At 37.8% G+C, this 22,653-nt stretch overlaps 1 protein-coding gene across 4 annotated transcripts in view; it reads left to right on the plus strand.

The window, feature by feature from the left end:
• The window catches only part of PRKN (parkin RBR E3 ubiquitin protein ligase), a 1,621,201-nt gene that overhangs the window by 757,461 nt on the left and 841,087 nt on the right, over positions 1-22,653 (plus strand). For all 4 annotated transcript variants that reach the window (XM_037817596.1, XM_037817593.1, XM_037817594.1 and 1 more), the window contains exon 5: positions 13,004-13,087. In XM_037817596.1, the coding sequence (XP_037673524.1) occupies positions 13,004-13,087 (84 nt within the window). The remainder of the gene's footprint in view (positions 1-13,003; positions 13,088-22,653) is intronic.

Raw genomic sequence — 22,653 nt, forward strand, 5'->3', positions numbered from 1 at the left:
TGCCAGGCTGAGCAAACCCGTATCACAAGGAATTGCAGAAAGGCCTCCAACACAGCCAGGAATAGAGCTGAGGCCCTCAGGATTACAGCCGCAGAAATGAATTCTGTCAACAACCTGAAAGGAGGTAAATGTTAGACTTGCTGGCATGAGGCCACTGATAATTTATCTAGGAATGAGAAGGAGGAAGTGGAGGAGGAGAAGGGCAAACAGGAGTCATCCAAAATCACAAGTGTATCAGATCAGAGTATGGACATAAGATTTTCAAGTAGTTACCAAGGACATCTGTATTTCAGGGTAACACAATCCAATAATAAATGTATATTCATTTGGCATATATTTTAAAATTTGTGTCTGAAATAAACAAAGAATTGGATGCTTTTATGATAGTCATTTTGCTCCTTAGGAAATGTGTAACCTTGGACATATATCTTAGTGTCTCAATGCCTCAGTTTTTTCTTCTAAAATATGGTATAATAATGTCTTCCTTGCTTTATTTCTGTGTAAGATAGAGATGGTACATAAGACATTTACCGTAGTATATTCATAATATGGTAGCTTTCTTTAGAAAATGAAATCACTGACAAAATGCTAAACTGTGCTCAATATAATCTGCTTAAGTATGTGTTAGCCCTAGCTAATATATAATTCTCAAATAAAATTGTTCTAGTTTGCTAATGCTGCGGAATGCAAAACACCAGAGATGGGTTGGCTTTTATAAAAAGGGGGTTTATTTGGCTACACAGTTACAGTCTTAAGTCCATAAAATGTCCAAGGTAACACTTGTAATCAGTAATCGGGTACCTTCACTGGAGGATGGTCAATGGCGTCCGGAAAACCTCTGTTAGCTGGGAAGGCATGTGGCTGGCATCTGCTCCAAAGTTCTGGTTTCAAAATGTCTTTCTCCTAGGACGTTCCTCTCTAGCAAGCTTGCTCCTCTTCAAAATGTCACTCACAGCTGCACTGAGTCCCTTCTCTTTGAGTCAGCTCATTTATATGGCTCCACTGATCAAGGCCCACCCTGAATGGGTGGGGCCATGCCTCCATGGGAATATCTCATCAGAGTTATCACCTATGGTTGGGTGGGGTGCATTTCCATGCAAACACTCAAAGAATTACAATCTAATCAACACTGATAACGTCTGCCCACACAAGATTACATCAAAGATAATGGTGTTTGGGGGACATAATACATTCAAACTGACACAAAAGGGAATAAAGAAACTTGTGGCACCCCTTCTGGACCCTCACCCACCCCCTCCCTACAGGTAGGGGCCAGACTCTGCTCTTACTGTGAGTCCCTGATCCTCTTCTGGAGGCAGCAGAGAAATCCCTATGTGTACACCAGCTTACCTAAATGTCAGTGTCAGTCTACAGGGTAGCAACCTGCAGAACTGCACCAGATCACTCCCAGAACTTGCAAGGAAGGCATAAGCAATTTGGACACACCTATAATACTGTAAGAAACAGTTAAAAAGTTGCCTGGGTCAAAGGATTACCAGCTTCAAGACATGCGATAGAGCACCCAGGAGAAGGGGAAAGAGTCCATTTCAAAGGGAACAGACGGGTTTTTAGATCCTGATGAATGAGTTAATTCCTGAGGCCAGGATAAGATGCATGCTCAGAAAAGACAAAAGGACCCAGTGTTTTTGCCTCAGCCTGATCTTTGTAGGAGCGGTAAACTCGGAAGGAGAACACTAGCCAAAGCAAGCCAATTTGCAAAGAATCTGAAAGGGATTTTTTTTTTTTTTAATTTAGTTGTTCTTTTAGTGATCAGCTGACACTCAGGGAAATATCTGCCATATCACTAGTTAGATAAAAGCTTAAGTAACAGATAGTTCTGGAGCTAAATCCCAGATTAACCACATTAAAATGTTAAAATGTACATTCTGCAACAAAATGTTACAAGATAACAAAGAAACAGGGAATGATGGCTCATCCAAATGAATAAGATAAAACTTCAGAAAGCATCAATTAAAAATATTAAACTTTGGACATACCAAAGACTTTAAAAAATTAATCTTGAATATGCTCAAAGAGATAAAGGAAAACATGGAGAAAGAACTAAAGGATATAAGACAAACAATACATGAACCAAATAAAATTCAAAATAGACAATTTACAAAAATGAACCAAAACAGAAATAATGTAGTTGAAGACCCCAATAACTGAAATTAAAAAAAAAAAAAAAATCCTTAGAAGGTCTCAACAGAAGATTAGAGCTGGCAGAGTAAAGAAATCAGTGAACTTGAAGAAAAGACAAATGAAATTATTCATGCAGCAGAATAGAAACAAACAAAAAAGAATGAAGAAAAATGAACAGAGACTAAAAGAACTGTTGGACCACATTAAGCACACCAATATATGAAAAGAAGTAAAGAGGCAGAAAAAATATTCAAAGACATAATGGCTAAAAAACTGCCCAAATTTAACTTAGGACATGAATATACACTTTCAAGAATACCAACAAACCCCAAAAAGGATAAATTTGAAGATATCCATGGCCACACATGCTATAATCAAACTATCAATGCCAATGATAAAGAGATAATTCTGAAAGCTCAAGAGAAAAGCAGTGTGTCATAAACAAAGGGACTTCGATAAGATTAAGTGCTATTTTCTCATCAGAAACCATAGAGGCAAGAAGTCAGAAGGATGAAATATTTAAAGTTATGAAGGAAAATAATTGCCAACCAAGAATGTTATATCCAGTGAGACTAGCTTTCAAAAATGAGGAAGATTAAGACATTCCCAGTTGGACAAACGATAAGGGAGTTGTTCGCTAGTAGACCTTCCCCACAAGGAATTCAGAAAGGTGTATTTTTCTTTTATTAGAAAAGAGGAGTTTTGACTACTTTTTATAAATTCTCACAGGAAAACACAACCCAATAGTATCCTGCAACCTTTGTCTCAGAGAGCAACTTCCTACAGTTCTGTCGGAAACACTATGCACGCCAAGTACAGAGCTTACATCATATCGTCTTTCTCTCCTTTGAAGTCCACTTCAAGTTCTACCAAACTTTTTATTGGTACCCAGTGAACTTTGTGTCTTTGTAGAACAGGAATGTTTTTTCTTCCCACCCCAGGGAGGATGTCAAGAATAGGAGTCTCTCCATGCAAGTCTTGTTCTTGAGGTGGCACACGAATCATCCTTTTCAATGCTTATTTCCACAATCTGAGAGATTTCTGTGGTGCAGTTTTGGTTTCTCCTTGAAGAATTATTGTAGGGGCTTACTCACAGTTGTAAGGCAACATCTTCTCTTAGGGGACTGCTTTGCTGCTGAGGAGTTGAGTGTTCTATATAGATGTTCTTCTCCTTGACAAACATCTGTTGGAGTGCACATCACTATAGCTTCCCCTCTCATAACTGAAGAGATTCTGACACCTATTTTTGAAGTTTTTCCACATTGTCCCCACTTAATCCATTGATTATAATATCAGTCACAGCACACGGGGTGGCCTCAAGCAGGACGGGACCAGACGGTGCAGTCATCAAGAGGGCAAATGCACCTGCCTGTCTGCTGGCCCCATCCAGTTCCCTCTGACTGCCCAAGCAAGTAGAGTCCCATTTCCTCTGGAAATAGGTGCTTCATGTTGTTGCTTCATGGTATCATTCAGTTCCCCAAGACCCTGTTCATATTTTCCATTCTTTTCCCTATCTGTTCTTTTGTGTGTACGATTTCAAATGTATCCTCTAGTTCATGAATCCTTTCTTCTGCCTCTTCAAAATTACTGTTGTATGTCTCCATTGTGTTTTTCATCTCTTCTGTTGTGCCTTTTAATCCTATAAGTTCTGTTTTTTTTTTTTTGTTTTTTTTGTTTGTTTGTTTTTGGTGCTTTCTAGTTCTTCTGTATGGTCACTCAGTGTCTTCTTTATATCCTTCATCACTTTTGCCACATTTCCCTTCAACTTGTTGATCTGATTTAGAAGATTTGTTTGATCATCTTTAATTAGTTGTTTCAACTCCTGTATCTCATTTGGAGTGTTAGTTTGTACCTTAGACTGATCCGTATCTTCTTGTTTCCAGGTATGACTTGTGATTTTTTGCTGGTGTCTAGGCATCTGATTTCCTTTAGTTTTTATTCTGGAAGTAATTTTCTCTCTTTTACTTAGGGTTTTCTTGTTGGCTGTCTTTGTTCTCTATCTGTTCTTTGACATTCCATTCAACTTACCCTAGACCTCTAGCCTAGCTTCTGTTTAACTGATCAGAATTTTTCAACTCTTGTTTTTCTGGTTCTTGCCTTGCCTATATGGAAGGCTTTTGTTTGTTTGTTTCTTTGTATGTTTAGGAGACTCTCCCCAGATAGGATCAACCCTAGTCTGATTTTCCCAGACAAAACAGACCCAGGTCTCTGGAGGAGGGTGTTATCAATATCACGTTTCCCTGGGGATGAGACCCAGCAGGTTACTAGTCTTTCCTTTGAAGCCTCTTGATTCTGTGATTTTTCTGTGCTGCCCAGCAGGTAGTGCTTGTCAGCCTGCAGCTCTCCACTGGCATAAAGTGGAATGGTGTCTTTAATTCTCAGCTGACTCTGCTCCTGCCGGGGGCATAGTTGAGACAGAGGTTGAGGCAGAGGGTGGGCTTAAACCATATCTGTTTTCCAGTCCCTGGGGTCTGAATTCTCTGAATGATAGCCACCCCATCCCCAACCCAGCTTTCTTGGGGAAAATGGGCCCTTCAGGGAATTATGTCCTTCACCTGACTAGTTACTTTGTCTCTCAGACATTCCTTAAATCTACGCTTGCCTGGGGCAATGCTGACAACTGAAAATGCCTGCTGCTTTCTTCATGCTAAAAAGTAAAAAAAAAAAAAAAAAAAAAAAAAAATCCTTTTCAGAGCTGTTCCCCCAGCCCCCTGATTCACCAATCAAGAGCTAGAGTTGGTACATGACTCTGTATGGCCTTTTTCTTGAGACTCAGCCCTTTTCAAGTATTCTGCACTCAGCCAACTCCAAATGCCTCTGTTTTGTTTTTGTTTGTGTTTTTTTTCCATTAGCCCTGTCTTCTCTCTGCCAGGAAACCTCTAGGTTCCTTTTGTGTTTTCTCTGAGTTTATCTGTGCTCAGAGCTTCTATTCAGCAGTCTGAATTTGTTAATTAAATCTGCAATTGGAGCTTGGTTGAGCTACTTTCCCTTGCTCCTAGTAGAGACTATTTCTTTTTCCCACAAGGAAGTGACTCCAAAACCTCTTGCTGTGCTAGTGGGAGAGGGGCACCAGCCTCCACAGATTGGGAGATTTACTTACAGTTGTGCTTTGCAATCTCAGCCTTCCATCTGCTCCAGACTGGTGTACGATGTGTGTCTGGTGATGGAAGTTCCCCAAACAGTTGTTCCTTATTTACTTCTTTGTGGAATAAATTGTGTAAAATAAACTGCATCCATTTAAGAAGCATAATTTGAGGAGTTCTGTCAAGTTTATAACCCCATAAATCTACCAACCACAGTCAACGGAGAGGACACGTCCATAACTCCTCACGTGTTCCCTGTGCTTCCTGTGGTCCCTCCCTCTCTCCGCCCTGCCCTAAGGTGCTCCTGGTTTGTTTTTCCCACTGTAGATTAGTTTTCATTTCATATACATGGAACCATGCAGTATGCTGTATTTAAAATTTAGCTTCCTTCACAATTTAAAGAATCATTCATGTTGCATATATAAATAATAATAATCTTTTATTGATTAGTAGTATTTCCATGGTTGACTATACCACATTTTGTTTATCTGTTCATATTTTGGTAAATATTTGGGTTATTTCTACTTTGGAGCCATTATAAATAAAGCTGTTATGAATGTTTATATATAATTATCAGCCTGGCCATGTCTTTTCCCCCTTGGGTAAATACACAGGAGCAGAGTGGCTGAGTCATTTGGTAGGTGTATGTTTACCTTTTTAAAAAAGCCTAATAGATTTCCATATATGCTGTCCTATTCTGCATTTGCATCAGCAGCTTGTGAGAGTTCAGACACTTTACATCATTGCTGGTTTTGATATGGTTATTACTTTTGATTGTACCCATTGGAATTGGTGTGCTCAGTTCATTTTTAACATTGGCATTTGCAGCTACTCCATAAACTCTGCAAGAAAAAAGGATTCTTCTATCTATTTCACAACCATATTCTCATGCTTGAAGAGCTGCTCAATCAATATTTGTTGAGTGCATCCATATTTCAGTCCAAAGGATTTTTTGTTTATTATTTTTTCTGCTTACTATTTAATGATTACATTTATTAAGCCTCTGTTGTAATTACAGCACTGTGCTTACCTTTATGAGAAGCAGTAAGTAATGATAAGATATAACATTTCTCTTTCTATTATTTATAGGATCTTTATGTCATATGGAGAAAGATGGATATGTAGAATAAGATCTACTATAGCACCAGAAGTGATATATGCTTTAAAAGAATTCTAAGCAGCGTACTATTGAAAGTGACCTGATCCTTCGGGAATGGTTGGATAATAGAGAAATTGAGGAAAAAGGAGGTGATGAAACATCCCCCTGGGCTCAGTCAGGTCTCCTGGAACTGGCCTCTTATTACTAATCTGTCAACCTAAAAATAGCCCTAATCAGGAATTTCTCTTTTGAGGACTACTACTGGCAACAACTGTCTTTTTTTTTACAATATCACCATGTGCCAGTTACTGTGCAAAGCTTTTTAAGATATAATATCATTTAATGTTCATGACAACCCTATGAAGGAGGTATTTATCCTCATTTTTCAGATGAAGAACCCTAAGTAGAAGGTTAAATGAAACTTGCTCAAGAGCATATAGCTAGTAATTGGTGAAATTGCAATTCAACAGGTTTGTGAACTTCAAAGCTCCATTACTATAGAATTTTGCTATAGAAAGAGAGAGAGTGGGGGAAAGATCAAGAGAGGATTCCAGACTCCAAATGCATGTTTTCAAGACTGTTTCACTGTCATTATATCATATCCCAAGTGTAATTTTCAAAATTACTTTAGCCCCTTAAGTTTAATTGTATGACTTAAATGTTTGTGGGATCATCCAAGAAACTATTTTAAATGCAGCACTTTTGATGAGAAAATTCTTTAAAGTATAGTTCAAGTAAAATTAAATTTTAAATAGCCTTTTTGAAAAGCTGTAAATGTCAAAGCATTGTATACCATTTTGGAAAATGGGATTTGCAATTTATTTTACATAACCATGCATACGCCCAAGTATGAAAAGCATGTTATGGAATTTATTTTGATAATTAAAAAAAAAAACTTTTGCCTCTAACTATGTCTCTGGATCTTGTCAGTGACATTTTGATATGATTCAGCCAGTTAATTACTTCAATTTTCTACTTGATTGGACATGAAAAGTCAGCCCAAATGATTTGTGGATTAATTTTAGAATTATAAAAATAAATTTTAGAACATGTTATTTTATATATTTGATCACTGTTTTTTACTCAGTTGGATCATTTTTGGGTCATTTTACTGAATTTCAGATTTGTATCTATTGGGTAGATATGTTAAAATAATATTCTACTCCATTGTTTTCAGTTGAAGATAATATTGATCAGTGCAAATCCCCAAATGTTATCTCTATTTGTAATTTCCCACTGTCTTAAGGATTCAAACAGCTTGATGAATCACTGGATTCATTTGCTGCCTCTCTCTCAACCCCTTCTCAGATTTCATAGGGCAACAGCTCATTCTAACATTTTAATTGAAATAATCTCTCACTTGAGACCCAGGATACAGCTACTCCTACAAATTATGTAGTTATATGGTTACCAAAATGCTGCTGCAATATTTATTTTTAAAAATACTTCTCAATATGAATTTGATAAAATTCATTGACTTTAAATCAATGGTCAGCAATTTTTTTCTATAAAGGAGCAGGTTGTAAATATTTTAGGTTTTATAGGCCATGCAGTCTGCGTTGCATCAGCTAAACTGCACCTGTAGCACAAAAGCAGACATAGAAGATATGTAGATGAATGAACATGACTGTAACAATGAAACTATATTTATGGACACTGAAATTTGAATTTCACTAATTTGTATGTGTCGTATGTTGATTTCAACTATTTAAGAATGCAGAAACCATATTTAGTTTGTGGACTGACTGTACAAAAACAGACATATAATTGCTCATCCCTGATATAAATAATAAAGTAACTCGTGTTTTTCTTGGTTGTAACTATCATTGGTAAAACTGGAGAAATTTTTCTAAAAAGTACCCAAATGGTTCTTTATTGACACATATATTTCACATTGCATTACCGGACAGTTTTTCAGACATCTTTCTATAATTCTGTAGATTCAAAAGATGAAATGCAAACTTTTTAGATCTTCACTTGATACATTGTATCCAGAGCTACCTTCTGTCACCATTTGATTTGCAGTGCTTTTTGATCTTGTATTCAGAAGACCTTTTCTATAGAAATACAAAAACTGTTAATTATAAGTGTTTCAACAATGCAACTATTGAAACAGTGTGCAATGATTCAGAGTTGAAAATTTATATTCTCTGATACTCGAAAGATGCAAAGTTAACCTAATTTGTAATGGGATAAATTCACTTGGATATTTGTTTCTATCTTTAGGATAGTTATAGTAATAGCATTTAATAGTAATAAAATAAGCTGTATGAATAAACTAGAACATGTATTTAATTATTTTGAAGTCCCATATCCAAAGGAATTCTTTTCAGTTTTATTAGTTATGTCATTGTATGATGGTTTAAGATAAAGACTAATATTGTGAATGAGTTTTCTATAATCTCCCTGTACAATGCAAGGGTTTGTCACATAAAGTGATGCCTCATATGGTGATTATAGGAATTGGCACAGAAGTATTTTAGTTGCTATTTGGACTCTGGAAACTCAAGGTATGAAAAATAAATATCTGCAATATGCACAGAAAGTTTGATTCAGTCTGCGGGACACTGATTACGTGCTTCAACTTGGCGGGCCTGGGCTGGGGGACCTGATCAGCCCCTGGGGAGGGTGGTGGGCACGGGCGACAGCGCCCTCCGCAGCCCCCCGGGCCTGGGAAAGTGAGGCCGGAGGCAGGCCCCATTTCCTCACCCAAAATAACACTGTTAGGGGAGGCTTGCCGGAGGGAACCGCCTTTTCCCCACCCCCTTATCTTGCCCGGACACTCCCCGTTGCCAGTGCAACTCCCATCACCACCAGTGCGCATACATTGTTGCCAGACACCGTTACCGGAGCAACTCTCGCCCCTTTTCAATCAACCTCCTCGCCCTCTCAGAACCAATCCAAGCCTTTAACCTCTACAGCTACCCCGCCCTCTAACCGCCCGATATAAGCTTGTACTCTCCCCTAATAAACTCTCTTGGCTTCTTCACCCTAAAAGAACCGTGTCCCGCCTGTTCCTTTCTCGCCGCCCTCCATACTTTGCACGCCACCCCGCCGGGGACCTGGCCAAGTCCCCCGCCTCGCCCTCGCCTCCGGGAAAGAGCCCCCGCCGCTGGTACCCTCCGAGCAATCCTGGGAGCCTAGGATTTAGCAACCGGCCGCCACCCCCCCCCAGACGAATCAACTGCGACCGCATCAGTCCTCAATTTTGTGGCTCGAAATCTTACTTTGAAAATTGAAATGTAAATGGGATCTTAATTTCTGTATTCGATTGTTATTGTTCCTTCTTTCGGCTGCTCCCAGTGTTATGCTTTCTTTACCATTACATGTGCTGTGAGTAGATCAGAGCTCGGAAGAAACTGCTCCATGCGACAGCAGAAGGGAAGGAGTCATATCTTATTCATTTAATGGCAAACCACAGTTAAATGGATTTTTCTTAAACCTGGGGACTTTTCAGAGCCTTAATCGTGCTGAATTTCATTGTAAATGTCCGCCAGCCACAATTTGTGAGCCTTTGCTCCCCCCAGTCATCCAGACAAAGCCCAATTTGTGCCTTGCAGACAGATCACTACCTGTCCCTGGATGGGAGGAGTTGTGAGAAGCTGCTCCTGTTGGAAGCTGGCAGTTTTGGAGAGCTAAGCAAGGAGAAATCAAAAGGCCTCTGTAATTGTTTAATTATACCCTTCCTCATTTCAAAGTGATTTGACAAGCTTGCAGGGATCTATTTGGAATACAAATAAAGAAAAAGTTAAATTAGATGAGGTTCAAAGGATAATAATATGAAGCCAGGGGTAATATTAGTAAACCTTATAAATTAGGTTTATGAGCTGTATATACTTGCTAAAGGTGGGCCACAAGTTTGACTAAAGGCTTCCTAGTTGGCTTGAAATGAGAGGTTTATGCTTCATAGTGTCCGTAAGAATAGAACAAACCACAACCTACAGAGGAAGCAGAGATTTTTTTAAAAATAGTGATATGTACCTTCTGGGTCCTTGTAAGAGGGTTGAAGTGTGCTGTAGGAGATCAGGAAGAAACACCGTTTTCCAGATTTCCTCTGCCCTATTTTTGCTTTCTTGCTTTTCTCTAAAATTGTGTGTGTGTGTGTGTGTGTGTGTGTGTGTGTGTGTGTTGGTGAAGGAGGGCAATGAAGGGAGGGAGAGATTGAGAGCACTTGTGTAACCTGTAGGAGTGGTTAGAGAGTAGGTGACTTTAGATCCTTGTGGAGCCTTCTGCGAGTTTACTGGTTTCTGCTGCCAGGTGCCTGGGCTATTCTGCTCTGGCTCCTGGAGGTGGAGATAGTCCAGTTGCTGATTGTGATGACTGGTTTGGCTCTGGCATCTGAAACCACTTGCCCAGTCCAGTTGACATTTGTAGGTAGTAAAATTACCACCAGCTACACCCTCTTTGTCCTAACCTTCATCCTCCTCCTGTCTTGTCCACTGGCCCTCATAACACATCAGCTGGGATCTGCTCCTCGCCTGCAGACATCAACACTGCCTTCCTCTGTCTCCATCCTTCCCTAATACAGCAGCGTAGATAACTAAGTTCTCACGTGGCTCTCTCCCGAATTGCATCCTGAGAGTGAATCGGGCTAGTCCAGTCTTGGCTTTACTTTCAGTTGTCTGATCTTCTCCTGATCTCCCAGACCTCACAGGCATATAATTAAACTTTCCTACTCTTTGCATATCCCAAAGTGACTTTCTACCATCTACCCACTTAGGTTAGATAAAGGATTCAACATTGAAAATCTTTCCTTCTGGTCTTTGAAGACATTGCCACAATTTCTAAATTCTGTTCTGATTTTTTTCTAAGTAGATGACCTGTCCTTTCTCCCTGAAAAATTTTTCGACCTTCTGTTTATGAAAATTTAACATTTTCCCTAGTTGCCATCTAGGTCTCATTCTGCCCTCCCTCCTAACCGGCTTTGTTTCAGATTCGGCCTCTTTTTGCTCCAGCTCTGCCACAGCCTGTTCAGATCGCCAGAAAATTACCAAAACCTCCTCTCGACCAACACTTCCTTTTCTTTTCTCATTCGTGTTATGGACTTAACATGGCTAATTTTTAAATGTAATTGTAATAATATCTCAGGAGGGAGAGGAGATAAATGTGTGATCTGCCACTGCTGTAACAGGCGGTCCCCCCAGGTGGGCCTCAGCTAGTTGAACTTCTGCCCCTGGAGGAATCTTAATGAATGTAATTTGCGTGAGTATTTTCATTTAAAGTCATCAACTGAAATTGGATTAAACTTAAGAAAATTATTTAAATTTTTAAATAATAAAGTTTGTCTATTCATAGGGAGAAAGCTATTACCCAAAGAGATACAGATTACATCTGTTAATTCCTTCTGTTTTTTTTCCCTTTTGTATTTCTTAAATAGTTATAATCCTGCTTTAATCCAAATATTTATTCCTTTTCATGATGTGTATTGTGAGTGAATAAGAAACATAAATTTATGTGTGCTATACTATTTTATGGAGCAGGGGATGTTTATGTAGTTATCTTTGTGTATTTAGGCTGCTTCCAGTTTCTCATTACTGTGTACAGAACATCTGCAATCATAAATATAAGGCTCTTTCTGTCCTTAGTATTTTTTGTCCCAGTATAGATTTCTAGAAATGTAGTCAAAAAGTATAAACCAGTTTAAGGCTTCTGATACAGATTACTGGATTGTTTTCCAAAAGTAATTAATTAATTAATTGACATTGATATTTCATTTTGAATACTCTAATTGAAGTAGTCAAAATGACTCTTGCTGTTATTTAATTTTTTATTTCTTTGACTACTAGGGGAGTTGAATGGGTTTTTCTTTTTTTGAGTGTTTGCTTTATCTTGTTATTTTTTTTTTACTTTTTTATTGTGAAATAAACATATACAGAAAAGTGATAACATTGAAAGTATGATTTAACAAGTGGTTAGAGAGCAAATTTCAAAGAATGTTATGGGTTACAGTTCCACAATTTCTTGCTATTTCCTTATTGTGCAGTGTAATGTATATACCAAATAGGCACAGTAGGACAAGCCCAAATCAGCAGCAGTCCCCAAAACCCTGAAGAATTCCCCGGCCCCTATCTGAGTTGAATGTTTCATAGGTATTTACAGTTGTGTTTCTTCATTGTCAGTTCATTCATTCTTTCACTTATTATGCAACAGATGTTTTTTGAGCACCTCCCATATGTCAGGCCCCTGTCTCGGTGCTGGGACACTGCAGGGAACAAAACAGACCCAGCCTCTGCGCTTGTGGACTCACATTTCAGTGGGGGAAGACACACACCCACCACTCCTCCCTGTGTCGCTCACTGTCAGGGGAGCTCAGAGCCGTGATGAGAAGGAAACCTGTTAGGGGGTGTGGGGGGAAGTAGAGCAAGGCCAGGGAAGGCCTTTCTGATAAGGCAACAGTTAAACAGGAACCTGAAGGAAGAGTGGGAGGAGAAAATGGAGCAGATTTGGGGAAACATGTCAAGTATCATCTCGGTACTTTTATGAAAACAGTTTTGACCTAGTGTATCTCCCAAAGGGTCTTGCGGACCCCCAGGATCTCTGGACAACACCATGAAAGCTACTGAACTTCATATTTACTTTATTACCACTTTACAATATAAATAGATAGATTTCAGAAAATATAATCGAGGGTGTAATTTGAACACCTAAGTTTTTGTTTTTGTTTTTGTTTTTCCCAAAGGGTCCATCTTGCTGGGAAGATGTCTTAGTTCCAAATCGGATGAGTGGTGAATGCCAGTCTCCAAACTGTCCTGGAACTGGAGCAGTAAGTACCTGGTCAAATTAATGATTTTTAAAAGATAAAGTCATTAGAATAGAGACAGAAATGCTAACCTGTTTTTCTTCCATCTAATAATATTCACCAGAAGCATTATATATATATGTACATATGTATGTATATATGTATATACATGTATATATGTATATATGTAAATATGTATGTAAGTATATGTGTGTAATTGCCTTCAAGTGTCACTTTTATGAAGATTTAATCATTTTGGGTGACTATGTTGAAATACGACAATTTATACTCCTCACAAACTCATGTTCCTGGAATGTAAAGAAGATCTGAAGAAAAGAAGAGTCTGTTGAGAGGCTGGAAAAAGACATATAATAAAGATGTAACATTAATCCTTTTCCCTATGCTGTAATATTTTACATTCATATTTTACTTCATTCAGAAAAAGATTTTTTTTTTTTTTTTTTTGCTTTATTTCTTTGTAGCTTTCTCTTGCAGTTTTCTGCCACAGTGGAAAATATGTTAGAAAATGTGTATGGATGACCAGCTATGTAATTGAAAAACCAGCCTCTGTTCTCTACAATCCTTTTTCTCCTTGCAGACAGATGTCATATGTTTGGTATAAAATAGGCATTTCTTGAAAGAGACCCCAAGTTCTGAAGTTATTTTTAAAATCATTTTAGTCTATAGTCATGAAGGATGCACAACTTCGTTTCTAATATGTATATTGTTTTCCTTTTTTACCTCCAAAATCACTGGGTCCATCATAATCTGATTGTATATGTTTCCTGAGCCGTCAATACTGCTATGATGCCAACACAAATGTCAGTGTTAGTTCACAAACTGTCGCTTCCAGCTGGTGGTTACTATCTCCTGGAAGAAACAAAGTCTGTCAGTAGCAATAGGTAGTGTTTGAACTGGGATTGTTAGATGTGCATTCTCTCTCCAATCTGCTGGTTTGTTGCAAGGATACAATATTATCAGTAAACTGCAGTAAAATTATCATTCTTCATCAGACTCGACTTAGGAACCATTAACAGATTTTTATTAATGAGAAAGCTATTAAACATAAAGTGATAGAAAAGTCCTGATGAAAAGTAATGATCTGGATATCACTCACAGATATTGAATCAAAATGCATTTCTTGCAAGTTTGCTTCACTCTATTCTAGTAACTAGGATGAAATTAAAGTTTCTGTATTTTATTGGGCAGAATTCTAAGTATAATTACACACATATGGATGTATACAAAGTGTACGTATTACAATATACATATTATTACATAATTATATTTATATGTTTGTGTGTCCGTACATAAGTACATAAACATTCTCACTAGTGTAACATTGTGTTCTCCACATCGTCTTTATGGTAATGTGAGGCTCTTTGACAAGCTACTTCAATCATAGAGTTTGTCCTTCAGTAAACCTTGGTAGTCACTGGCAAGATTCATTCACAGGAGAAAAGATAATTCTGCATCCCTAAAGATTTAGCTTCAAATCAGTCAAGGAAATAAACTATGCTACATAGAGCTAAAAATTGTGTCCTTTGTGTGTTGAGTATTTAACTTGTCTTAAATAACAATAGAAATATCTAAAATAAATTGTTATATTGCAGTTTCATTCCTGACAGCCTAATGAACTGGATACCTTTAAAAAACCCTTTTAGTACACACTATCTAAAAATATTAGATTAAATTGCATATGCATTTTTAAAAGAATGACTGTGCTGACAATATAGTAAGGAAAAGTCATGTGTCAAAAATTGAGAGAAAGCAGGACTCCAGAGAGTTAATTGTGTCAACTGAACCAGCTGCTACCTTGAGGACAACTATTGACCCCTGGCAGCCAGAGCATCAGATTGGGCAGATCACATACAGGGGACAGGAGCAGAGCTTAGGGCCTCTGCAAAGTGGTAACTGAGATCCAGAATCCTATGCAAATCTGGGACCTGTAAAATAGGATACCCTCATTAGAGCCACTGGAGAGGATGGTAATAAGGATTTTGCTTATATTTTTCTTAATCTAGGTAGAAGGGGAAATGTTATTCCTAAGAATTTGTAAACACAAACCCATATCTCCCTGAGTTTAGACCCAGTAGTCCCTCTGCCTATGTGATTCATAAAAATCTGAGTCTAGAGCTTTGTTTAAAGTAGTCATGAGTTGGTAGTTCTGGGTAGCTGGCCAAAACTAACTGAAATCCTCCCAGAGACATGAACTTTTAAATGAACGCTCAAAGAATTCTCACTGATAATGTTTCACAGAGCATGAATTAAGAGTCAGAAAAGTCAAAAAATATTTGTGGAAAAAAGCCAGCGTGAATAAGAGGAACCAAAGGCAAGCCTGGGAAGAATAAGCATTTGAAATTATAAAGTAGAGAATATAAGTATACTTAATGCATTTAAAAAATAAAAGTGTACAAAATAAATGATTAAAAACAAAAGACTATCAGAAATATATAGGAAGAGTAAAAGATTAAACACACACATATAAGAGAAATTCTAGAATGAAAAATGAAAAATAATTGACTTTACTAAGTGAGTTAAACAGGAGATAAGACATCAGTGAAAAGAGCAATAAGAAATGAGATCTGAAATTTTGCCTGAAAAAATTACCCAAAATGCAGCAGAAAGATCATTAGGTTTGAAATATAAAAGAAAAGTTAAAAAACATGGGACATAAAATTAGAAGTTCCAAAGAAAATAATAGAGAGAAGAGTGGAAAGACAATATTTTAAAAAATAATGAAATAGAAATTTTACAATTTTTGAGATTCTAGTAGTCCAATGAATCCCCAAAGAGTATATGTAAAGGGAAAGTCACACCTAAATAGATTAAAGTGAAACTGCATATGATCAAAGTCAAGAATTTTTTTAAAAGCAGCTAGAAGGAAGAAGACTGATTGCCTACATAGAAGTGAGAATCTGATAGTTAATTAATCAATATCAACATTGAAGTCTAGATGAAAAAAAAATGATATCTTCAAATTGTTGCAAAAAATAAATATTAAGCTAAAATTGTACTTAAGAAAAACCTTTTAAGAGAAAAGGAGGAAAAAAGTTACTTTTCAGACAAGCAGAAGCTCAGGGAATTATTCAAATTGTGGAATTGTTTATAAAGATAAAACAAATTTACTGGACAATAATGCAAGAAAGCATGGATAAAAATGTAAAAAAAAATCTGTATTTTCCAGCAAAATATACAAGTAAAGATATAGTCTAAAATCAAACCTGATTTGGGTGATATATATACTTTAGCAGCTTTATTTGTAACAGTTAAAAACTGGAAACTTTTTGTGGTGGTTGTTCAAAGTATTTATTTAGAATAAGGAAAGAAAAGCATCGTCATCCTCAAATTAAATCTTTCTTGGACAGAACTCTGGCAAGTCCCAACCACCACCACCCTCCACTTCAGCCACCTCCACTCCAGCAGGGCCGGAAACTGACAGGGTCCAGACCGCACTGGCCACAGACCAGAAAATGGGGAGTGGCCACCCATAGCTTCCTCAAGCCTCAGCTCCCAGCCTATCCTTCTGGGCAGAGGTGGTTAGAGGTGGTTGCCTCTAACCCTTCCAGACCCTGGGAGGTGAGGGGGGAAGATTCCCAAGCCAGCCCCACTACAGGGACCCACCCCCTGCTGGATGACAGGAGGCATAAGATACCAACATGACCAACAACTGGGGAATGGACAAACAAACTGTGGTGTATCCAGATGATGGAATACTACTCAGCGATAAAAAGGAATGAGCTGGAGGAGGGCAGGGCAAGATGGCAGAGTGGTGAGGTATGGAATTTAGTTAATCCAGAGCAGCTGGTAAATAGCCAGGAACTGTATGGAACAGCCATTTGGAGACATCTGTGACTGGTTAAGCATCATACACCAGTCTGGAGTGGGTGGAATGGCTGAGATCACAGCAAAGACCTGTAAGTTTCCTTGTCCAGGGGGCTAGCACACCTCCACCTCAGGCATGGCAGACTGTCTTGGAGCTGGATCCCTGAGGGAAAAAGAAACAGTCTGTGCTGTGAGCAAGAAGGGGGGCTCAACCTGGCAACAATTGCAGTATTAATTAACAAATGTGGACTGCTGAATAAAAGCTCCAAGCACAGATAAACCAAGAGCAGGCATGAAAGGCACCATGAGGAATTGGTCTGGCAGAGAGGAGGTGGGACTAACAACAACATCCAAAGAAAAGAGAGACTTAGAATTGGAGGTGTTCAGAATACTGGACTCCAAGAAAAGGGGGCACGTAGAAATGGGTACCAATTTGGGCTCTTGTTTGCAAGTCTGGGGAGTTGGAGTCCAGCTCTGAAAGGGTTTTTCTTCTCTTTCTTCTTCTTCTTCTTCCCCTTTTCCTTCTCATTCTCCTCTTCCACTTCCTTCTTCTTTCCATTTCTTGGTCTCCTACTCTGTATCTTCTTAATTTTCAATAGCCCATCAGAGCTCCTGCTTCTGCATTGCCCCAGGCGAGGGTGGAGTAAAAGTTGACTGAAAGTAACTATTCAGATGAAAGAGATTATAGCCTAAAGGGCTTATCTTTAAATAGTTTAATGGAACTGACAAAACTTTGGGGCTGAGGAAAGGCTTTGAAAAGGGACTTTTTTTTTTTTTTTTCTTTAAAAATAACTATTCTAAAAAGCTCATTACAGAAAGCCTCAGATATCTGCAATTGGCAGCTGGACCCAGGCAAGGGTGGAGTTAAGATAGGTCTGAGAGACAAAGAAATGAGTCTAGTGGGGGAGGAAATTCCCTAAAGGGCATAGCTACCCCAAGAAAAGGTGGAACAGGGCCCATCTCAAGTGGCAGTCCTCCTTCAAAGAACCTAGACCCTAGGGGCTGGAAATCAGAAACCAGCCTAAGTCATCCATGCCCCTAGCGGGGATAGGGTCTGCAGAGAATTAAAGGCACCCATGGCACCTCTTTACACTGGTGGGGAGCTGTGGGCTGACTAGCACCACCTGCTGGACAGGATTGGAAAAGCACAGAGTCTAGAGGCTTCACAGGAGGGTCTGACAACCTGTGGGTTCTTATTCTCAGGGAAATTCCATACCCTCCTCCTGAGACCTGGCCTGTCTGGACTGAGAAAATCTGATTGGGGTCGATCATATCTGGGGAGACACTCTCACAAAAAGGTACATAAAGGCAGGGCAAGAACCAGAAAAATAAGAGGTCAGAAATTCTGATCAACTAAACAGAAGCTATGTTAGAGGTCTAGAATAAGTTGAACTGAATGCCAAAGAACAGATAAAGAACAAAGCCAACCAACAAGAAACCCTAGGGAAAAGAGTGAAAACAACCTCCAGAATAAACCAATAAGGAAAATCAGATGCCTAGACAGCTAAAAATAGCAAGCCATACTAGGAAACATGAAAAATGGACCAGCCAAGGGAACACACTAACACTTCAACCAAGATAGAGGAATTGAAACAATGAATTAAAGATATTCAAAAAATCTCCTGAATCAAATCAATGAGCTGAAGGAAAATGTGGCAAAAGAGATGAAAGATATAAAGAAGACACTGGATGACCATAAAGAAGAATTTATAAACTTAAAAAAACAAATGGCAGAATTTATGGGAATGAAAGGCACAATAAAGATGAAAAATACAATGGAGAAATGCAACAGTAGATTCAAAGAGGCAGAAGAAAGTATCAGTGAACTGGAAGACAGGACATTTGAAATCATATGCACAAAAGAACAGATAGGGGAAAAGAAGGAAAAATATGAGCAGGGTCTTAGGGAAATGAAGGACAACATGAAGTGCATGAATATGCATGTTATGTATGTCCCAGATGGAGAAGAGAAGGGAAAGGGGGCAGAAACAATAATAGAAGAAATAGTCACTGAAAATTTCCCAACTTTTATGAAAAACAGAAAATTACAGATTCAAGAAGTGCATGCCCAAAACAGACTAGATCTCAATAGCCCTGCTCCAAGACACTGATCAGACTGTCCAGTGTCAAAGAGAAATAGAGAATTCTGAGAAGATACTATGAGCAACTATGTATTAATAAACTAGACAGCTTAGATGAAATGGGCAACTTCCTAGAAAAGCATAAACTACCAACATTGACTCAAGAAGAAATAGACGACCTCAACAAACCAATCACAAGTAAAAAAATTGAGTCAGTCATCAAAACACTCCCAAAAAAGAAAAGTCTAGGACCAGATGGCTTCACATGTGACTTCTACCAAGCATTCAAGAAAGAATTAGTTCCAATCCTGCTCAAACTCTTCAAAAAAAATTGAAGAGGAAGGAAAGCTACCTAACTCATTCTATGAAGCCAACATCACCCCAACACCAAAGTCAGACAAGATACTACCAAAAAAAAAAAAAAAGAAAGAAAGAAAATTATAGGCCAATTTCTTTAATGAGTTAAACACCATGACCAGGTGGAATTTATTCCAGGTATGCAAGGTTGATTCAACATAAGAAAATCAATTAGTGCAATACACCACATCAATAAATCAAAGCAGAAAAACCACATGATCATCTTGATTGATGCTGAAAAGGCATTTGACAAAATTCAACATCCTTTCTTAATGAAAACACTTCAAAGGATAAGAATAGAAGAGAACTTTCTCAATATGATAATGGCAATATGTGAAAAAACCACAGCTAATATCATTTTCAATGGGGAAAGACTGAAAGCTTTCCCTCTGAGATATGAAACAAGACAGGGATGTCCACTGTCACCATTGTTATTCAACATTGTGCTGGCAGTTGTAGCTAGAGCAATTAGGTAAGGAAAGTAATAAAAGGCATCCAACTTTTAGAGGAAGAAATAAACTTTTCACTGCAGATGACATGATCCTATACATAGAAAATCCAGTAAAATCTACAGCAAAGCTACTAGAGCTAATCAATGATTACAAAAAATTGGCAAGCTATAAGATCAACAAGCAAATATCAAGTGTTCCTGTACACAAGTAATGAGCAACAGGAGGAGGAAAACAAGAAAGAAAAATCCATTTACAATAGCTATCAAAATAATCAAGTATTTAGGAATAAACTTAACCAAGGTCACAAAAGACCTATGCACAGAATACACAGAATACAAGAAACTGCTAAAATACATCAAATAAGACTTAAACAAAATGGAAGAATGTACCATGTTCATGGATTGGAAGACTACATATAGTTAAGATGTCAATTCTATCTAAACTGATATGTAGATCCAATGCAATATCAATTGAAATTCCAGTAACTTACTTTGCAGAAATAGAAAAACCAATAACCAAATTTATTTGGAAGGGCAAGTTGCCCCAAATAGCCAAAAATATATTGAGAAAGAGGAACAAATTGGGATTTCTCATACTACCTGACTTTAAAACATACTACAAAGCTACAGTGGTCAAAACAGCATGGTACTGGTATAAAGATAGAAATACTGACCAGTGGAATCAAATGGAGTGTTCGCATATAGAACCTCTCATCCATGGACAGTTGATCTTTGATAAGGCAGTCAAGCCAAAGCAACTGGGACAGAGCAGCCTCTTCAATAAATGGTGTTTGGAGAACTGGATATCCATATCCAAAACAATGAAAGAGGACTCCTATCTCACATCTTAACAAAAATTAACTTGAAATGGATCAGAGACCTAAACATTAGTGCTAAGACCATAAAACTCTTAGAAGAAAATGTAGGGCAATTTTTTAAAGATCTTATGATTGGAGGTAGTTTACTAGACCTTACACCCAAAGCACAAGCAATCAAAGAAGAAAGAGATAAATGGGATTTCCTCAAAATTAAACACTTTTGTATGTTAAAGTACTCTGTCAGAAAAGTAAAAAGGCAGCCTATGCAATGGGAGACAATATTTGGAAACCACATATCAGTTAAAGGTTTAATATCCAGAATATATAAAGAGATCCTACAACTCAACAACCTAAAGGCAAACAACCCAATTTAAGAAAATGGCAATAAACATGGATAGACACTTTTCTGAATAGGAAATACAAATGGCTCAAAAACATATGAACAGATATGCTCAACTTTACTGGCTATTAGGGCAATGCAAATCAACACCACAATGATATATCTTTTTACACCTACTAGAATGGCCATTATCAAAAATACCAGAAAATTACAAGTGCTGGAGAGGATGTGGAGAAAAAGGCACACTTAATCACTGTTGGTGGGAATGTAGAATTGTGCAGCCACTCTGGAAAGCAGTGTGGTGGTTCCTCAGGAAGCTAAGTATAGAATTGCCATATGATCCAGCAAGTCCATTACTAGGTGTATACTCAGAAGAACTGAAAGGTAAGGCATGAACAGACATTTGTAAACCAATGTTTGTAGCAACATTAGTCACGATTGCTAAGAGATGGAAACAGCCCAATTGTCCATCAACAGAAGAGTGGATAAACAAACTAGGTGTCTACACATGATGGAATATTACGCAGCTATAAGACAGAACAAAATCAAGGAACTTATAACAACATGTATGAACCTTGAGGATGTTATCTTGAGCAAAGTTAGCCAGAAACAAAAGCACATATACAATATGGTCTTACTCACATGAACTAACAACATGAGCAAATTTGGGGAGTTAAAGCTGAGAATACAGGTTATTAGGTGACAGAAAGAGGGTGGAGATCAGGCATTTGATGCTGATGGAGTATAGAATTTTCAACAGGATTGATTGTATAGATCCAGAAATGGATAGCATAATACTGCATGATGGTAGCACAGTATTTCAGAATTCTCTCTTTATTTTTGGCATTGCACAGTTTGATTATAATATGCCAACAACATGGTAGATTTTGACATAACTCACCGGGGTGTTGATAGATCTGCTGTACAAAATCAGGAAGGATATAGCAGATTTGTACAACCAGTGAACAAGATGACACTAAGAGCAGGGAACCTAGTAACTGGAGAATACATAAAAACCCTATAAACTTGGAAATTCAGTTCACTGAGTCAGTTGAAAAATCCAAATGGAAATATGGGACCAAACAACAATGAATACATACTACATACCAAATCTTGTGTGATGCTGCTAAAGGTGTTATTTAAAACCATAAAATGCTTATTTTACCGAAGAAGAAAGGATGAGATGAATTATTTAAGCATGTTGTTATACGCATTAAATACATGGGAATGGAAGGTATTTGAAATAACTATGCTAAAGCCTTGCAAAAATTGAGTGCTCCATGTGAGAGATCTGATTCTTTTTCCCTTTCTTCTGTCTCAAGGACGTATTTCTGAATTGCATTTAATGATGCAGCTGAATATAAACCATGCATTGTGTGTGGTGGTTATTTCTTAAAGAGAGTGAGAAGATATGGCATTTTTAAGTACATTATCACAGTTATAGCTGCAGGATATTGCTACTTTTGGACGGTATATTGTACACTATACATTATATTCTTATGAAAAGTTTAATTTATATCACTGAATAAAATATCAGTATACTTAAAATTCAAAAGTGTATGGTTTCACTACTTCAAAACCTGTAATATGCTTTATATATTTATATTTGATAAGTAATATTCGCCTGGAATCCCATGTAAATAATGTAACTTTTTTTTAAGATAATTTGATTTTGACAGGAGTTAAACTGTTTTACATAATTTTTTTTCCTTTTCAGA

The sequence above is a fragment of the Choloepus didactylus genome, chromosome 24 (assembly GCF_015220235.1).
Source record: "Choloepus didactylus isolate mChoDid1 chromosome 24, mChoDid1.pri, whole genome shotgun sequence".
In the NCBI taxonomy this organism is placed as follows: Eukaryota; Metazoa; Chordata; class Mammalia; order Pilosa; family Megalonychidae; genus Choloepus; species Choloepus didactylus.